The sequence below is a fragment of the Mytilus galloprovincialis genome, chromosome 10, assembly GCF_965363235.1.
Source record: "Mytilus galloprovincialis chromosome 10, xbMytGall1.hap1.1, whole genome shotgun sequence".
Classification (NCBI taxonomy): Eukaryota; Metazoa; Mollusca; class Bivalvia; order Mytilida; family Mytilidae; genus Mytilus; species Mytilus galloprovincialis.
The window spans coordinates 85,756,904-85,776,733 of NC_134847.1; the positions used below are offsets into that span (position 1 = coordinate 85,756,904).

A 19,830-nucleotide genomic window follows, 5' to 3' on the forward strand; every position below is an offset into this window, starting at 1 on the left:
ATAAGAAGATGTGGTATGAGTGCCAATGAGACAACTCTCCATCTAATAGATATAAGAAGATGTGGTATGAGTGCCAATGAGACAACTCTCCATCCAATAGATATAAGAAGATGTGGTATGAGTGCCAATGAGACAACTCTCCATCCAATAGATATAAGAAGATGTGGTATGAGTGCCAATGAGACAACTCTCCATCCAATAGATATAAGAAGATGTGGTATGAGTGCCAATGAGACAACTCTCCATCCAATAGATATAAGAAGATGTGATATGAGTGCAAATGAGACAACTCTCCATCCAATAGATATAAGAAGATGTGGTATGAGTGCCAATGAGACAACTCTCCATCCAATAGATATAAGAAGATGTGGTATGAGTGCCAATGAGACAACTCTCCATCCAATAGATATAAGAAGATGTGGTATGAGTGCAAATGAGACAACTCTCCATCCAATAGATATAAGAAGATGTGGTATGAGTGCAAATGAGACAACTCTCCATCCAATAGATATAAGAAGATGTGGTATGAGTGCCAATGAGACAACTCTCCATCCAATAGATATAAGAAGATGTGGTATGAGTGCCAATGAGACAACTCTCCATCCAATAGATATAAGAAGATGTGGTATGAGTGCCAATGAGACAACTCTCCATCCAATAGATATAAGAAGATGTGGTATGAGTGCCAATGAGACAACTCTCCATCCAATAGATATAAGAAGATGTGGTATGAGTGCCAATGAGACAACTCTCCATCCAATAGATATAAGAAGATGTGGTATGAGTGCCAATGAGACAACTCTCCATCCAATAGATATAAGAAGATGTGGTATGAGTGCCAATGAGACAACTCTCCATCCAATAGATATAAGAAGATGTGGTATGAGTGCCAATGAGACAACTCTCCATCCAATAGATATAAGAAGATGTGGTATGAGTGCCAATGAGACAACTCTCCATCCAATAGATATAAGAAGATGTGGTATGAGTGCCAATGAGACAACTCTCCATCCAATAGATATAAGAAGATGTGGTATGAGTGCCAATGAGACAACTCTCCATCCAATAGATATAAGAAGATGTGATATGAGTGCCAATGAGACAACTCTCCATCCAATAGATATAAGAAGATGTGGTATGAGTGCCAATGAGACAACTCTCCATCCAATAGATATAAAAAGATGTGGTATGAGTGCTAATGAGACAACTCTCCATCCAATAGATATAAGAAGATGTGGTGAGACAACTCTCCAACCAATAGATATAAGAAGATGTGGTATGAGTGCCAATGAGACAACTCTCCATCTCAGTCAAAATTAGTACAGGTCTATAAGTACTATATAGCAGGGTTGTACTTTTCCAAAATGCCTCAATCAAGACAGGACTAGAAAGCTCCATTATCAATTGTTTGGAAGAGGTTTCCCCAATAATATGTAGTCCTGCTGAAAGCTTTGTTTACAATTATTATTTGGAACTAATACCTATACTGTCACATCAGAAGGCCAGATAACGTATACATTTATTTAATTCACTTGGTTCAAGTTCTTCAAATTGTCGTTTATTTTGCTTGTTAAGCATTTAAAATAAATATTCTTACTTTACTGGTAAAATAAATATTTATTAAACAAGTTTATAATCGGTTTATCAACAAAATAATTTGATGAAAACCAGATGTAAGTGATATTATGATTATTCCGTCTTAACAAATGGCTAGTTCAATACCTGCTTATATTTGACATTCTGTATACAGGGTACATTTAATGTGAACAATCACCTATAATGTATGGCTTTTTCATTTTTATTGCCGTTAGTCAATTCAGCGGAAAATTCATACAAAAGTTCTAATTTATAGGGTAGAGATACTGGCTGGCTACAATCGTCCTATTTCTGACATATATGATTCATAAGCAATGTAAAATTCTCTTTTGATGAAAGAAAGGCACAAATTTAAACTTTTTTTTTGACAAAGGAAGTGGGCAGAAAAAAACAAATAAGATATGCATTTTCATCATATCCGTGATTAAATTATATTATATGATAGAACACAACAGATCTGAACCAAACAAAAGTTTTAAACCAAAAAGAGTATTTCAAAAAACTATTTGAATAAATTTGTAAAGTTGACTTTTTCTGAGAATAAGTACCTTAAGAAGCCAAATTAAACCATGTATATACAAATAGCTAATTGTCCTGCAACTAGTTAATTATACTAAAGTGGAATTCATCCTAATTTTTGTTGTATCCTCATCTATTAATTTCAAAACAAACCCATTACATTATGTTTGGTTACTAGATACTTTATCTTAAAGAAAGTTACGCACCAAAAACCACGGAAAAAAAACTCAGCACTCCATCAAATTGATAGAAAAGTATCTTTTTTTCTGAGACGACTTGAAAACCTTGAAACATTTAATAGTGTAGGATGTTGAAATAGATGGCATTTGTCTGAGTCCATCGAGTGCTTGTAATAAGGCTGTCAGTACATGTTGTCACTCGACCTCTGTGTTAATGATTAGGTAATTCACGGTTGTCACCCTTGCCGATCAATGCAAGCTATTATTTAATGTGACCGTAAGTCTATGGTGACGAATGCTATTAAGACAAAATATGTCCCTTTCCCTTTTACTGACATTGATAAGTTTGATTCCGTTCAGAATTCATTACTTGTTACAAGTTAGTTATGGAAACTGATGGCACTTCATTCACAAATTAAAACACAAAAATTAATTATAAAATGGTAAAAAATAAATTGTAGAAAAACTACAAAAGGAAAAAAATGGGCCTTTTAGAAAATTTATTAGTTTTATTGAATTTCACCTTAATTGTAAAATAATTACTTGAACTTTTGATCAAAGAAAACTTTATGTAGCAAAATATCACTGATGAAAATCATAAAATAATCAGATGAAAAAAATATCCCCATCACTTTGATTGATACAAAATAGTTGCCTTTTGACAATTTTCCAATAAAATCCTAGAAAAATATTTAATAACTGTAGATTTCAAACAGCTGAGATTTTACCTGTAAAGCCGAATGAAATGAAACTTTGCTCTAAAGAAAATCGTAGTTGACAAGGGACTATGTTATAATTATCATGTAATTAATTGGAAAGTTGATTTTATTTCTGTCAATAATTTTGACCTGGGGGAGATGATGACTGTCAGATTTAAAGACCTGACTGTCTCTATTGTAGGCTCTGGAATCCGTAGGGGACATGGAGCAAATTTTAATTACAATTGAAGGGCCATTTATGGACACATTGTAAAAATTATACAAACATTACATGTTCATTTTTATATTTGTTCTGTTATGAATTTATCTACATAAAATATGTTTATACTATCAAATAATGGCACGATTTTAATTTTTAATGGACATAAACAAGAGTATTTATTTTTTGCTAGAAGTAGACATAATAAATATTAAAAGATATTTGCAGATACCCACTCTCTAAATCCAAAACCAAAAAAAGATTTAATAGATATCAGAGGTGCTCCTTGTACACGTGAAACAAGCCCATGTTATTCATTTTCTTGCTGTTCTTTGTCTTAAGTATCTTTAACAATATGTTAGAGGTTTAGGACATATAGCTATTTAACTTGGGTTATAATATTGCTAATCATCAGTCATAACCTTTTGTTTTATAATACAGGTGACTTTGATTAGTATAAGAGGACTTTCTCTAATAAATGTGAAATGGTTAATACTCCTCTGATCCTAACATGTCAAAAGTACTGTAATTAAGTCTCTCTCATCAATTCAGATAAGATTAGAGACGACATTAGACCTTCAGGACATTCCATCTAACGAGACTTTGGCTACCTGGATCCTTTCAGGTGTAAATGATTACAATCTTGATCTATTGGTTAATAACTTCTGATATTCTTTTAATACCGGCCTATGTCTGCACCTGACTCGGGACGTGTGCACATAAATCTAGGACATGTTTCACGTCATATGTTGGTCAGGTGTGTTTCTCTTGGTAAATGACAAAATAAAATTTATTTTACATGGACATGACTCTGGCAATAATAAGCCTCATTTTCTTTTCATCTGAATACAATTTTTTTTCTTCGTAAAAATAATAATCAATAAGGAAAGATAATTCTCAATCTTTTCCACATGCTTAAGAGTAGTCAGCAGTCATTGCAAGACGTTATTATATATGAAATGAATGCATAAATTGTTTATGTCATTGCTCAAATTTTTGAACTTCCCATATATGAAAAAGAATTCTCATGGATTCTTATATCTGAACTGATCTTTATTACTTAAATCATAAATATGTAGTAGCAAAGGGGTCAGTTTAATTTAAATCATATCTTGAGCTGGCCTATCTCAATACTGTTAATTTAGAAATTATTGTAATGTTTTCATTATTGCGAAAAATGCGACAGGGTTATAAGAGGGGCTTAAAGGGGGTATCTGCACAAAGGAACGCGAAATAAAATTGCGCAATTTCATGATGAGCAAACAATTAATAATTTCTTGCACATTGATCTTTTTACCGATTTCATGAAAAATGTTGAAAAACCAATCTTTTTCACGACTGCATGAGAAATAAAAATGTCAAAAATGTTGCACGAAAATAACCTTTTGCAGTAATTTCTATCTAAGACCAACTTTTTCAATAGTTTTTCCATATCATTCTTATAACAAAATAAAAATAGAAATGACCAATTACAATAAAACTGGATAAGGCAGTCTCGTTGTTTTAATTGTTATTTTCATTAGGTATCTGTAAGGAGCTGTCAAACTTTAACCATAGTTCATTACGTCATCTTTATTATGATTAGTGTTTTATTTTGAATTTAATTACTTTTAATGTCAAACTGTTGCACCAAAGCAATCGTAACCATACAATATGGTTCTATTGTAATCAAACTTTGATGAAAATTCCTTTTTTACCTGATTACTGTTATTTCTACCAATGTAACAAGGTAGGGTGTCCATTTCTCCTGATTACAGATCAATTATTAATTACAATAAGAGATTGTTGTATGATTGACAGTTCAAAGATAGATTTCAGTCAGGTTTCACTTTCCCCAGAGGTCTTATAATCATCTTGTTCAATCAGACATACCCAATTTAATATGAAATAACAACTACATTAATTACAGCAAATTCTTAATCAACTTTTGCTGCATTACCTTGTTAGGGCAATGAAAATATGAAACAAGGTCCAGATGTTAAAACATCTTTCTAGAAAGTGAAGCTCTAGCACTATTTTCAAAGTATATTCTCATTTCTTCTGTGTTAACTCATTTACATATGGTTCACTTTTCCCCCAAACCACAGTTAAAAATCAAATTAGCAAAATTAGAAACACATCTTAGTAACTTTTGAATTCTATAAATAGTTTAGAAATAAATAAAGTTAATTTGTCTATTTTAGATCCATAAGAATCACAGGTGTAAATAAATTTGTCAGTAATTAGTGTACAATTAATTACCATTGATGTCTAGTTAAATGTAATAGCTGCTAGGTTGTAAAATCACGGTCCGATTGTTAAACCGACTATCTCCTTGCATGCTGCATGCAATGTGTCGTGGAGGCAGCCATGTTTTGTTGACAAGATCATTGTTTATTGACGTTATACCATACAGACATAACAAATACAAACCGTTCACCATATCGCGTGCAGGACCAATTTGTTGGGGAGAGGAATTGTCTTTCTAAGTTTCCTGAAATAGGCGCTTAAAAAGAATTTGACTGATCATCTGATATTTCCGTAGAGCCGTCACGATACATTTAGTTTTTATATACAGATCACTAAACTGTTATATATTATAGTAACGATGTCTATGGTCGAGTTATAAATACATACAGAATCGGTATTCAATGACAAAAATTACTGGTTTGCATGTGACAAACATTTAATTATAAATTATACATAACTCTATAGTATTAAAAACACATTGTAATGTAATGTTTGTCTGCAGAAACTTGTAGAGTATTGGGGTCAAAATATAATTCCATTGATAGATTTAGTCATGTATAATATTTAGACTTTTTTTCTTTTTTAGATATAATTTTTGGACTATTATATAATCTGTAGGATTTTCTAATCATTTTGCGTCTAAGAAATGTTTTTCAATCTTATGCTGAGTTCACACATAATTCGAATTCGATTCGCATTAACTAATTCGAATTTAAGTTTAATTGGCATTCGTAACATTTAACGTCCTAACGTCAATTCTAACTCGAACTGCAATGCACGTCAAATTTGCTTTACTGTCCTAACGACGTTAACTTTTAATTCGTATTAACAAAAATGTATTTCTAATGCGAATAAGTTAATTCGAATTAGCTGATTCGAATTAAAAAAGAAGAGTGTGTGAACGCGATTAGCGAATTGGATTGGCATTCGATTCGAATTCAATTCGAATTAAATGTATGTGTGAATGAGGCATAATTTTAATATAATATCTTTTATCACCAACATATATTTATGCTAGAATTTGTAAAAATTGTGCACTACTAAAAAATTAAAACTCTGTAATAAAATAGGAATAAATGTCATCAATTTCAAGTGTAACAATGAAAGTAAAAATTATTTGCAGTATATTTTAGCTTAAGAAAAATCAGAAGTTGGTTCTATTTAAATTTAATGATCATACTTTATAACATAGCATTAAGCTTTACTATCCTTTACGAACAATAACTATGATTTTGATGACATTATTTCATACAATAATCAAGAAATTATAGAATATATTAAATAGCTCTTAATAAGTTTGTATTTCTGCTGAATGGTTGATAATCCACACAGTAGAGGGGAGTGAATAAAGATGTCATCCCTTTCAATAAGGCGTGACGCCATATCATCAACCTTGTCACCTTCTTTATGTCAATGTTAACTTTCACAATGGGGGTTCGATAGAGCCTTTTGTTAGACTTGGTATTAAAACCATATGATCTTATCAAGCACTCGATCAAGCAAATAAATATATGAATTTTTAATGCTATAAACTGAGAAAATAATAAATTTTTATATTAAATGTATTTAAGATTGGACAAAAGTGGAGATTTATTTATAAAAACACGGTTTAACAATTAAACGGAGAAATTTTACTTTAAATATTGATATTTCAATTTATAATTTTTCGTTCTTATTTGAAAATATTTTAAAGTATCACATCTTTTATTAATGGATTCTTATACAATCATAATAAGTTTATGTAAATGATAAAAAATATGAAAAATAGTCACTATATGAAAATTCAATTTATATCTGTAAAACTCAACCCAACAATTATTTTAAGTCAAAGGTTATAACCGTTATAATTTCAGTTAAAGTTTTGAAACAATACCAAAATTACAGGCTTAAGGACGATTGTAATGTTAGACCTTTAATGGAACTCAAAGATTTTTTCTCGGCCAAGAGTTGGGTTTAATAAACCGAACTGACTTTCCATCCCTACAAATTTTTAATTGCATATCAATACTGTAAAAGAACCCGTAATTATTGTCTGGCAAATTTTATATTGCATAATATCATCAATGTCGTTAATGGAATAAACACAGTCCTCCGTTGTCTCGATGGTGCCGACCATCATTTGGAGAAAAACTAAGTGATAATTAAATCCATCATGTTCTGACAGTATATGAAATGACTGTCAGTATAGAGCTAGGATGAACAATATCTTCATTTATACAACTTATAAAGGAATCAACTTTGTTGTAAATAAAATCATAAATAAAATCATGTCGTCCGCCATTGTAGAGTTTCCACAGTCAAGTATGAAACTCAATTCTGATTTCGGAAATACAAATATATGTTCTGTTTAAGGTTTTTATAGTTCATATCTAAAAGACAAATATGTCATTTAACAATATCCCTTAGGTTGAATTGAAACAAATTTTATATTTGTCCGATTTAGATTTGATGTTGAATATATAAGATAATTTAATTAAATTTGTTTAAACATTTAACTTTCTTAGAATATTTAAAAAACCTAAAGACGTACTTTTTTAAAAACAGCCATTTAAACAGTATATTTTCCAGGTATAAGGTAAACATAAGGGTTGGTAAGGTTAACCCAAACAACAGGTGTATATTATTTTTTAGGGATTCTATCAGAAAACTATACTAATAATAGAAGGTCAATTCATATCACTCTCAATGCATTCTCCCAGGAATTTCACAATTTACAATGTGTTTGGAACTGAACAGGAACTTTTCTTTTAGTAATTTCTTCTTTAATGCATTAAAATTGGTTTGCTAACTTGTCCTGCTATTTTTTAATATCATACTTAAATCGCCCATACTTCAAAGACACATTTTTTATGTATGTAATAAAAATGATTGGTAACTGCTTACAAATGAATATATAACATTGCTCATTGCTGAAAGCTGAAGGTGACCTAAAGTTGATAATTTCTGTCATTTGATATATATTTTACAACTGAATTTCTGCTAATAAAATGCAAATACCGTTTAATACGTGCTTCAGTTTGTTGTAAAATTCTTTTTTCATAAATGTTTGATATCTTAATTTGTCCGTATAATGTTGCTACATCCCATTGTTATACCTTTAAATATTGAATGGAATAAAGTTCAATCATGACGATTATTAAAATTATTTATTTAGAATTATAAGAACATATTTATTAGGGTCAATCAGGGTGAAATTATCATATTAATAAACACATTGTATCAATTATATTAAATAAAAATCAACATCTGTTTATGGTTCGCTTCAATGGATATTTTGTTAATCAAGCAATGTATATCACTAATTAATTCCTTTTTTACCAATAAGAGAAAATATCCTTTCTTTTCAGAGAGAAATGGTAATTTAGTGTAATCGCATTGTACCGACACATGTTTAATTTCTTCTACATTCAAACATTATAGTTCGGCTGATTTTTAAGGCGACATTTAAATGCAACAATCCGATTACGATTATTCAGGTAAATTGACTCAGGATCTACCTGTTTTTAATCTAACTAAGGAATGAATGATGACAAAAGTATGGTTAAATTCAAGATTTGTTTTCGGGGTTAATTTCCCTGACTGATTTAAGTCTTTCATCTTTGGATAAAGACAGATTTAATAAAAAAGAAGTTTAACCATAGAATGTGCAGGAAATTTCTTTACAAATTATGCATCGGCAGTTGGACATGAAACATATGCAAATATTTTCTTTTTTCTGTCATTCATAATGTTTTTATTGGGCTTATTTCAAAGAAATCAATCAATAGCAGAAAAAGAAATAAGAAATAATTTGAGACAGTAATAAATTCTTTGCTGCATGAGAGAATTATACTAAAGTCAGGAAAAATCTATTATTTCTATGGCTATTCCTACAATCAATTCAGAAAGTAGATGGACAAAGACGAGAATGAAGGCAGTCCTCCAAAATCATAAATACACTGTTTACAGACCAGTAGCTAGGTTGCGTATGAACCCATTGAACAACACTGACTATGGGTGCGATGTATGAAAACTATGCACATCCTTGAAAAGAGAGGAGGGTTAAAATATTAAAAGAAATATTAAAACTGTGCCAAATGTTAATGTGCTTGTCCCTCAAAAAATCTTTAAAGATTCCTTTTTTTTTCTTTTTATTAATTATGGTATTGTCTTCTTTCTTTCTTTTTTTTTCTTTTTTTTTTATCATTTTGAGGAATTTGGCTTTGCTTATAGATCTGCGATATGTAGTCTCTGTGATATTTATTTCCAATTTTCTAGACTTAGGCTGAATAAGACCTGGACATATAAAAATTCTGCAAAAATTTATGATTACTACTGTATATACAGGGGAACATTACCAGTTGAGATTGAGAAAAATCCTAGCCGTGCAGTCTGAATAAAACAAGCCAACCAGTCTGACTTCATCATAGACTAGAGACTGACAGATCATTTATATTAGACCTGCATAACATCATTGTTGAAAGAGACAAAACTTTGTCAAATTTCAAACCTAATAGTTTTATAAATTACACGTTTTTAGTTAAATTACCACTATCCCTAACAATAAACAAACCAGATTAGAATCTGTTATGACCCATATGGACCTCTAGCTCACACCCAGTCTATATAACAATCATCCCGACTATTTATCAGATGTAATAAACAAAGAAACACATACCACAAAAATACTTTTTTACAAATTTAAATGTAAAATATATTTTGTTCACTTAAAAACACAGTAAACAATAGAAGTACTTTTAGTTTGGCTGTTTTGTTTATTTGTGTGTTTTAGTTTCATTGTTAGATAGTCTTATATAGGGTAGACACAGAAACACAATACTCCTCATCTGTTAGTTATATTATCATATCAATATATTGTGTGTAATAATGAAATACAATAAGATATGATATGATATCAAAAATTAGTTTGACATTTTTTTAGCAATTAAAGCGAAATCTAAACTTGTAATCTGCATACAATATTGTTATATAGATCAATATTACAAGTTTACATACTATTCTCAGGTCAGCAACAAAGAACATTTTGTAGTACATTACAACTTGTATGGTGACAGAGGAAAATTTTTATAGTCTGTTATACTAATGAATAAATAACATGCATTTTGACCCCCCTATATATTTAATATTGGCAATCTTATTACATTGTGTCCAACTGACCACAACTTCTTTACTTTTATTTATGTTTTGTAGTAAGTAATGTATCTTTGTGAGACTAACATCACAGTGTCGCCAGTTTACAGTCATATGAAACCAGTTTCTTGTATTATAATGTTAAGGAAATTATTGAACCAATCTATACATATATACTCTTTATACTGGATTCTCTGTGGGATTTTATTTTTTTAACATTTTTTTGCGAATCCGTAAGTTATTATTCACCCAAAAATTTCATTTTTGATTTTGTATTCTTTTTCTCTCCTCATGGTTTTTCCATTTGAACCAAGTCGCTTGTCAAATTTCTAAAGAGAAATGATATGTTAAGGTTACTGCTAATAAATTTTGTAATTTGGGTTACAGGTTTAACAGTCCTGGAATCTACAGAACTTGAGGTAGATATATGTTCTTCAGATAGCAACCCAACAACATATCAAAATTAGATTAGAAAATGCAATTTATTATGATTTTTTTGATAGAGAAACAAGTAAATATTTTGAAAGTTAATAGTGACCTAAGTCTATCAATTCATATATTGTAGATGTTAGGTAGCCATCGACTTATTTTGTTTTATCTTGATCTTAATCTCTTATATCTCTTTATCTGAAAAATCATACGCTTCATCAATTTACAAAATTCAAAAACCTCTAACCCATTTTGGCCTCAGAAAATGACAATGAAACATCTTCAATATACGACGATTACAGAAAGACAATGTTGCTTTTAAATATAACTACGATGTTTACTTCCGTGAGGAAATGAGATGTCTTTCCAGCTACGATATAAATAATAATCAGTACATTATGATCCCACATCTTGTCCAGTGAATGAATACACCCCAATAATGGCCGACCAGCCGCTTGCTCTGTATCTAATAGGAAATAATTAACAGTTGTTCACTAACTGAATGGCACAAGAAGATGGAATGGTTGTTTTCTAAAACTTTTTAATGTCTTGTGCAAGTTAATACACTCAATTAATTCTAACATTCACTGTAATTTTATACCACTTGCAATGTTCGCTGCCATATTTGAATAATGACGTCTTTTAAGAAATCTACGGGATATGACACACTCCGGATGCTTATGGAGAAATATTTTGTACAATTTCCTCCTCTTTTGAATCACATAAGAGTCGTAATAATTAGCAGAACTTGTAGAATTATGGGTAATAAAACCTTTTATTGTCATTACTTTACCTGTGAAAATTAATGTGTAGATTTTATACAAATTGGTGTCAAGCCGAGTGATAAATAGACGCAGAGAAAGGTTTCTATTGAATAGGTATCTGTCAGACAATCGGGTAATAATGACAAAACATTTCACTACCTGATAAACACAGAAATCGTCTAAAAATATTAATCTGAATGTATTAAACTTCAATAACTTATAAGTCTTTAATTATTTGTTTAAAACAAATTATAATAGAGACATCTTACTGACAATATCACTTATACATACATTCTAAATATTTAATAACGTATCACTTTATGAGTACAATTTTTTTTTCTTCAATAACCGATGATGTACAGTCCAATATAAAAAAGAAGATGTGGTATGATTGCCAATGAGACAACTGTCCACAAGAGACCAAAATGACACCGACATTAACAACTATAGGTCACTGTACAGCCTTCAACAATGAGCACATCCAAATTTCAAAGGTGTCAAAACCATCACACCAATACCGTTTTCAAGAATATGTAAATTGAAATTCACTGGGAAGAAAATGAAGAAAAAAGAAGGTGGAAGATATCAAGAAGTCAAAGGTCAAGGAGAAACTGACAATGCATGAAAACACATGAAATACTTGAATATAATTCTTACAGTTGACTTGTAATACTGGTATTGTCCAAGGGAAAGCAATTGATAAAATGTCTACAGGAATCGAATTGTTACTTGTATGAAACTCTTCTTGAAACATTTTTACAAGAATTAAATCATATATATTTAATTTTTCTTTAACAAATGCATGTGACCAAACTAATAAATATAATAGAGAAATAAGAACATGTGGACTGTTTTTTTTGGTTTTTTTTTTGACTCAAACAAATAGGTATATACATTTACAAGTACTAATTTTCATATGTCTGTTATCTTACAACAATGTATATGATTAAGTTTAAAATATAAAGTTTTAAAGTTCTTATCAATGAATATTATTACGGCCTTTTATAGAAAATTTCAAATAAAGGTAGTAATTAAATAATCGCAAAAAATGTTGAAAAATCAAGTCATGGCTTAGCTATGCAACACCTGGTGATTTATCAACAATCTACAAAAATATTTACAAAAAGAAAAACTCTTTCTTTTAGCTTCCTTTCCTTTCTCAAACTGTACCCTATCACTTACAAATATGTTTTTCTTTTCAATAAAGTAACAACTACGATCGCTATCTCAAAAACAATCTGATTAACCTTAAAAACGAGTTCTAACAATCAACGTGAAATATTACATATTACAAACTTGATTTGTCAAACATAAATGCAATTAAAAACTCATGATACAATAATGATTTTAATTTTCTTTTATCATTATCTTAAATTTATTCTTTCAATGAATTGTGTCTCCTGCGGAAATGCTATGAAGTACTATTTGAACTGTCAACGATCCAACTCGTTCAACACCCAAATCAATGTATAATTGTAAATAAAGCAATCGTCACTGGCCTGTGATGAGCCTCAGATTAAATCGTTATTAAATGAATTGTATTTATGTAAATAATTGTTTCTATTGTCTGGGTATTGATTGGACAAATAAAATACAATTTGTACTCTAAGTTGAAATATAATTCTGTGTCCATTAATTGGAATTATCAGAAAAGATATATGTAATAAATGTATCCCTTCTTTAAGATCATTTGTTTATGAAAATTTAATATGGTGAAGGGATACACACAATATTTTGTTAGCAAGACAGGATCTCGGAGGACAGGATATAATTAGCAATTTTCTAAAAACAATGAAATTTTGCAGTGACAAAACACGGCACTGGACACAGTCATAAAATTTGGTTATGATTGAAACTATTCAAAAGTAAAAATCCCCAAATTACCATCAGCCACACAGATACCCTCAACAGTATTAACAGTATACAGATATTTATATAATAAAGCTCTATAAGAAACAGCCCAGTATCACAAACTATAACATTGACTACAATCCCCATAAAGTGTTGTACAATAGCACACGGATATGTCGAATAAGAATAGTGAACATCAATTAAGACTGAACTATTAATAACAAGGTGATAATGGCTCTACATTGTTACATGGTGAATGAGGTAATATCATTAATTATTGACCATTAGGGACGGCAACAATAGTTTTAATATACAAAGTTCTTTCTAATTACAGGGTCAGTCTATTGGCTTTCATTTCAAGGTAAAACAAGGTGGGACAAGGAAACAATTACTTATGTATGTTTTGTTCTAGAGTCTAATGCTTGCATTGTTTTCCTAAACCTATTAAGTAAAATAGATTGAAACTAAAACAGCCACTTTTTTTTATTCCTGTAATCTTCTACAGATGGCATTCACATTTTTCTGTTATGCACATTTGCGCTTCGAAAAATAATTTAAGAAACAAAAAACTGCAGATATTATTTTCTCTCCAGGGTGAAAACAATACCTACAGCACTTGAGACTAGAGGGCTACTTTGCAGATCTGCAGATATTATTTTCCACTAAATATAAACCAATTATTGTATATTATGTTTAATCTATGTGATCAGAACAAAATTTCTTTATGGTATTAGTTTAACACTCATCTGATCTTGTTGATAAGCCAGATATATCAATATTTTCTACAAGTTTTATTTCAATAACAGCTTCATATTTGATTATCCCTTTTGAAGATAAAAATCACAAAACATCATTAAATTCCTTCTCTTCAACCAAATCTGTATCATTTTAATAACAAATAGTCAAAATTCCAGATTTTTATGAGATTAATCAAATCAATTTACATTTTTAGTAATTTGTATGAGTCAATTACCTCCCTTGAATGAACTTCAATGTTCAATTTCTAGTAGCAGAAAATTTCTAATAATACTAATTAACACAGGCAAAAAATTATGAGGCTCTAGAGTAATTAATTACTATTTATTACTTGTTTAAAAATTGTATGATTTAATTATTAGGTGCAACAACTGTGTCCGAAACTGCATTGAATTTCAAAATATTGCAATAAAAAAATACATTATGCTCAAATACTTTAGGTATCAATTTTCTGGTATGAAAGCAAAAATTAGATCGGTATTTGTTTTTGTTTGTTTACTATGTATTTTAGTTAAATATTTCTGATGCAAGAGAGGGGTATATTGGATTCTGTATTTATCTACCAGTACCTTTACACTGCACAATGCAATGACAACAGTTTGAAATTACTGTATTTGTTTACCCTTACAAAAAAGTCCCCCTCCCTTATTACATTAATCCAGACCCTCAATCAACCAGGTAGAACTACAGATGGCGGGACAATCATACAGAAGTAAACTACTATTGTTTATTGATCAGGTCCTGGTTAATTAACCTGGGCCCAGAAAGGTAATTGTGGGTTACTGGACCATTATTTCACCAACAACTCAAACAGATGTCCAAATTCTTCTACCTTCATCAAATATTTACAACCAAACTTGGATTTGATTGCCTAGATTTTTTACGTGTAGTAAATGAGATATGAGGATATGTTGATTGGCCTGAGGGAGACACTTTATTTTAATTTGATCTGACAGAGTCTGGTTTTCTGGGTTCCCCAAGACTTCACAATCTGTCAACATACCTGAAATAATGGGTTAATCAAAACTCAATTAACAATTATATTTTTATTAGAAAAAAAAACATGATTATTTGAGCGTAATTTTCTGTAATTAAACAATTGAGGTAAACAGATACACAATCGCCATCAGTGCCTGATTTCTTTAGCTGGGATAGTGAACAGTTTTGATTATAAATTTGTTTTGACTTTTTAAAGGGCTTCCAGGAGGATTGGGAGAACAAGAAATTGATACACAACCAAAATCAATGCCTTTTTTTTTGGTATAGCTGGGGCGAATGATCGTTCAAGTTTAATTAAAAAAAGTTTGACTTATTTTTATAGCAATCAATTAATTTTAGTAACTTACATTTTCTTCTGATAAAATATTGTTGGCAATATATATTTTAAGAACAAATGACTGCTGTAGACCAAGAATTCTCCTTGGAGGAGGATGTTAGTGTAATACTGTTATGAAAGGTGTCAATTGTTATTAATTTACCCCTGAATTTGATCTCCGTTGACAGAGTTTTGCAGTTAAAATGATATGATTAATTAAGTGTTTTGTGGTATTGTCTGTTGAATGTGAAATGGTCAGGCAATATTGTCATTAATTTAGCATGGCCATATGATAATACCAAGCTTATTTGTGTGGTCATCTCCTAATAACATTGCTGACATCTTGATTTATTGACGGTTAATGTTTTATATGAATGCGAAGAAAAGTACAAAGTTGTATCTTTGACCAGGCTAAGGGGAAATAACTTATTTCAAACTTTGCACATGACTATTGTAATCTGGATTAAGATCATGGTTTGGATTATATTGAAGAAGTCCATTTGTTCTGGTTTTCAATTGATACAATCATGCACTAAAATGAATTTTATGCAACCCCAATGGATAATGTATAAAATACAATCAAGATAATGTCTGAGTTACAGGAGATAATGTCTGAGTTACAGGAGATAATGTCTGAGTTACAGGAGATAATGTCTGAGTTACAGGAGATAATGTCTGAGTTACAGGAGATAATGTCCACCTCTCAATTGTTGAAAAGCATGTACAATATACAAAAGGGCAACTGGTTTTAGAAAAATTGAGATAAAAAAATAAACTTAGTAGCAATAAAAAAAAATTCTTCCAAAAAATGTTTAATCTCTGTACCAGAATAGAACAATAAATCCACGAAAATATAATGAGCAATAATATTAAATGCATTCTTCATTACCTATATATAATAAAATGTACATGGCAATCACCAACCACAGGTGAGTTAGTACTTTTGTTAAATATGTATAAAAATAATTTCAGGACAAGTTACTAACTGTACCAGAATCTTTAGCCTTCTTCAGCATTGAAGGGCAGTTCATATGTGTACAATTAATTACCAGGTATCTTACCTTGAAAATAAGCCTTAGTCCTGAGAAAGCTGACAGCAAGTCTTAATATAGACAGTTTATCTAATTTCGATATGACACTTTGTTCAAATGGTAATAAGCTAGCTAGATGATCTAGTTCAGAATTAAGTCTCTCTCTATGTCGTTTACTTGGGTTACTTTTAGGAGGGTCCTTGGATGGTGCTTTTACACTACAATAAACAAAACAAAAATATTTAGCAATATAAAATAAAAATATTAACAATATAAAACAAAATAATATTGAATATTTCTAAGAACTGACTAAAAATAAACTTAAAATTATGTAAAAGAGCAAGAAAAAGTACCGTAAGTAAGTTTTGTCAGTGGTGGTCCAAAAGATCAAGAGTTCTCCTGAATAATGTCTCTCATGGTCTTAATTAACCTAATTCTTCCAGTGATCACAGGATTTGTGTGGCGTATTAAATTTTCTAAATTATACAGTAAATATTAAATAATGATTAAGTTTAGACAACATGGAGAACGAGAGCATTAAAATCAAATTAAGCATGTAATAAATGGTCCACATGTTCACACATTTTTACACAATATGACCATATTGAAGTAGTCTGTAAATATTTGTTATAATCATTACAAAAGAGAACTCTTGTGATAGCTGACAAGTCACTTAAACAACTGGTAAAGATGTCAAGCGCCATTCAATTGTAGCTGGTTTTTATCAAGTGCCATTCAAATCTAATTGTTTTTATCAAGTGCTGCTCTCTCTTTAAATCAATTTAACATTTCTTCCAGATACTTAAAAATTCTTCCTATAGTTTTAACACTATCTTTTGTGTTTGAGGAGGACATATTTGATAATAGAAAAGCTAAATATTAATATATTTACTTTGTCTGCCTTTGTTAATTTCCAAAGGCTTTACTTTAAAATATTTAAATATTAATAATATTAATTCTTATTATATTATGACTTAATTAAAATCATATTCAATATCTAAGAATTTTCAAATTATCAAATAGCAAAAATATGACTTTAAATGTAATATTTGACAAAACTTTTAAGGAAAATTAACAGATTTATAAAGTGCGATGACTATTAATTCAATCGGAAATTAATCCTGGCGTTTAATAATGGGATGACCAACCACCAACACAGCAGGATGTACCATGAACCCCGCTAGTTTGATTGACAAGCTCAATGCACATTTCACAATATTTGATAATGTCATTGTGAGGCTGATACACTTCTCAAAAATACCATCATGCAACATCATTATACGGACAATTACGCTTCAGTCACAATTGTTTGACTAGCATACAATGACGGAGGTCCGAGGGGATCAGCTATCATTATTCTAGGATAATAACAAATGTCTCACAACAAATTAACCCCTCATTATTCTGTTTCTCTCTCAATTGACTTGGATTTTGGGGCCCACTTCAAAACACTCTAGAGACCAGATCTTCTTCACATCTGTTAACTAGATGTTTGAATTTGGAAAATCTTATAAATTTCTATGAATCTCAATGTATAAGAAGATGTTAAATATAGGATTACTAAGTATACCCGAGAGGAACATTATTCTTGATTTTTTGTCCTGGAAATTCATCTCATCCTCAAACCGTTAGTACAATATTTGTTTAGTCTTGTAAATCATCTGGCAGACGAATATCTACTGATGAGAAAATTTGGGTACTTTGTATTCCTATACAATGATGATTTGTGTAGAGTTTTAAAGAAGTATCATAATTTTCATAAGCCACAGGCATTCACATATTTTTCTCAGGATGTCAGCTGGCTTTTTAACTTTTGACACCTCATCTTTAATAAATTTGTTAAATCTTGCTTTTTTTGGTTTGGAATAAAATGGACATACTATTTTATATGATTAAATTTTGACATAAATTAAAACAAATTGTTGAAAATGAGATATACAGCAGTGCACATTTCTTTCAATACCAAATTAATAATAAATGGATTTTATTGCTTCAAATTAAACATATTCTGATTTTATTTTTTGAATAATGTTTTATTACAAAGAGAAATAAAAAACAAGAACAAAAGAAAAGTTTGGTCCATGCAGCATCTAGTCTTTTACAAATCAAAATTTATCACACTCCAAATTAAATTCAGGGAATTTAAAAAAAAAATTGAATATTCTCCAATGAAATTGATTAATGGAGTATGTTTCCATTAAAGCAACAATAATTAGATTGATAATTCTAGAATGCACAGAAAATAACATCCATAACATTGTCTTATCATTTGTCCCTAGCGTAGAACTATAGTTCCCGCCACAAAACCACATCAAACTTCAAGCCATCAAAGTCTAATTTAAAATATCATTAATATCTTGTTAAATGAAAACCCAGAAGCTTGTAATTTCATCTGAGACCCGTCAAATTGCCCCGGGCCATGTAACTGTTGCCAAATGATCAAATATTGCTTTTTATCACCAATAGACAACAAGCCGATGTCAGCAGAGTAATTGAATTTTCCAGCATTAATGTCGAATTGGATGCCAATTTGGTAATATCATGCTCAAACAATCAGGGGTAAATCATGCATCGGAGTAACACCATACCGCTATTTCATTCTACATCAATCGAACGACACAAATACACAAATGTTTTGCCGAACATAAAAATATATTTCATTTTAGTTGATTTGATTACAAGACAGTAAAACGTTCGCAGTGAAAATAGATATAATACAATGTTGTTCATTTCTAATCAAATTAAGAGAAATAGATTAACCTTATCTGTATGGTATTTTATGTGTCAACCAACACATTACCAGTGAACAGTCCTTACACAGCACGCACGACACGAAACTTTATACTAAATATTACAATCTGTGCAATAGTTGTATCTATAACAATGTCATAGAGTTGTATTAATATTTTATCAACCAAAACAGTTGTCACTTTGACATTTATGGCACTAAAGGCCAGAAGATTTCTAATAAAATCAAAATGAATTTTGAAGGAAATATGTTAATATGCGTAGCATTGCAGCCATTGCACTATAACCCTTTAATAAGCTTTGAAATGTGTCCATTCTGAATATTGACCATTTATATGTTTAAATGGGAAAAACGTCAAGACATG

The 19,830-nt window shown here is 30.3% G+C and overlaps 1 protein-coding gene across 1 annotated transcript in view; it reads right to left on the reverse strand.

Annotated features, from left to right (window-relative positions):
- Window positions 1–19,830, reverse strand: part of LOC143048678 (uncharacterized) — a 70,293-nt gene that overhangs the window by 20,006 nt on the left and 30,457 nt on the right. The window contains exon 2 of the mRNA XM_076222484.1: window positions 16,748–16,935. Within this exon, the coding sequence (XP_076078599.1) occupies window positions 16,748–16,935 (188 nt within the window). The remainder of the gene's footprint in view (window positions 1–16,747; window positions 16,936–19,830) is intronic.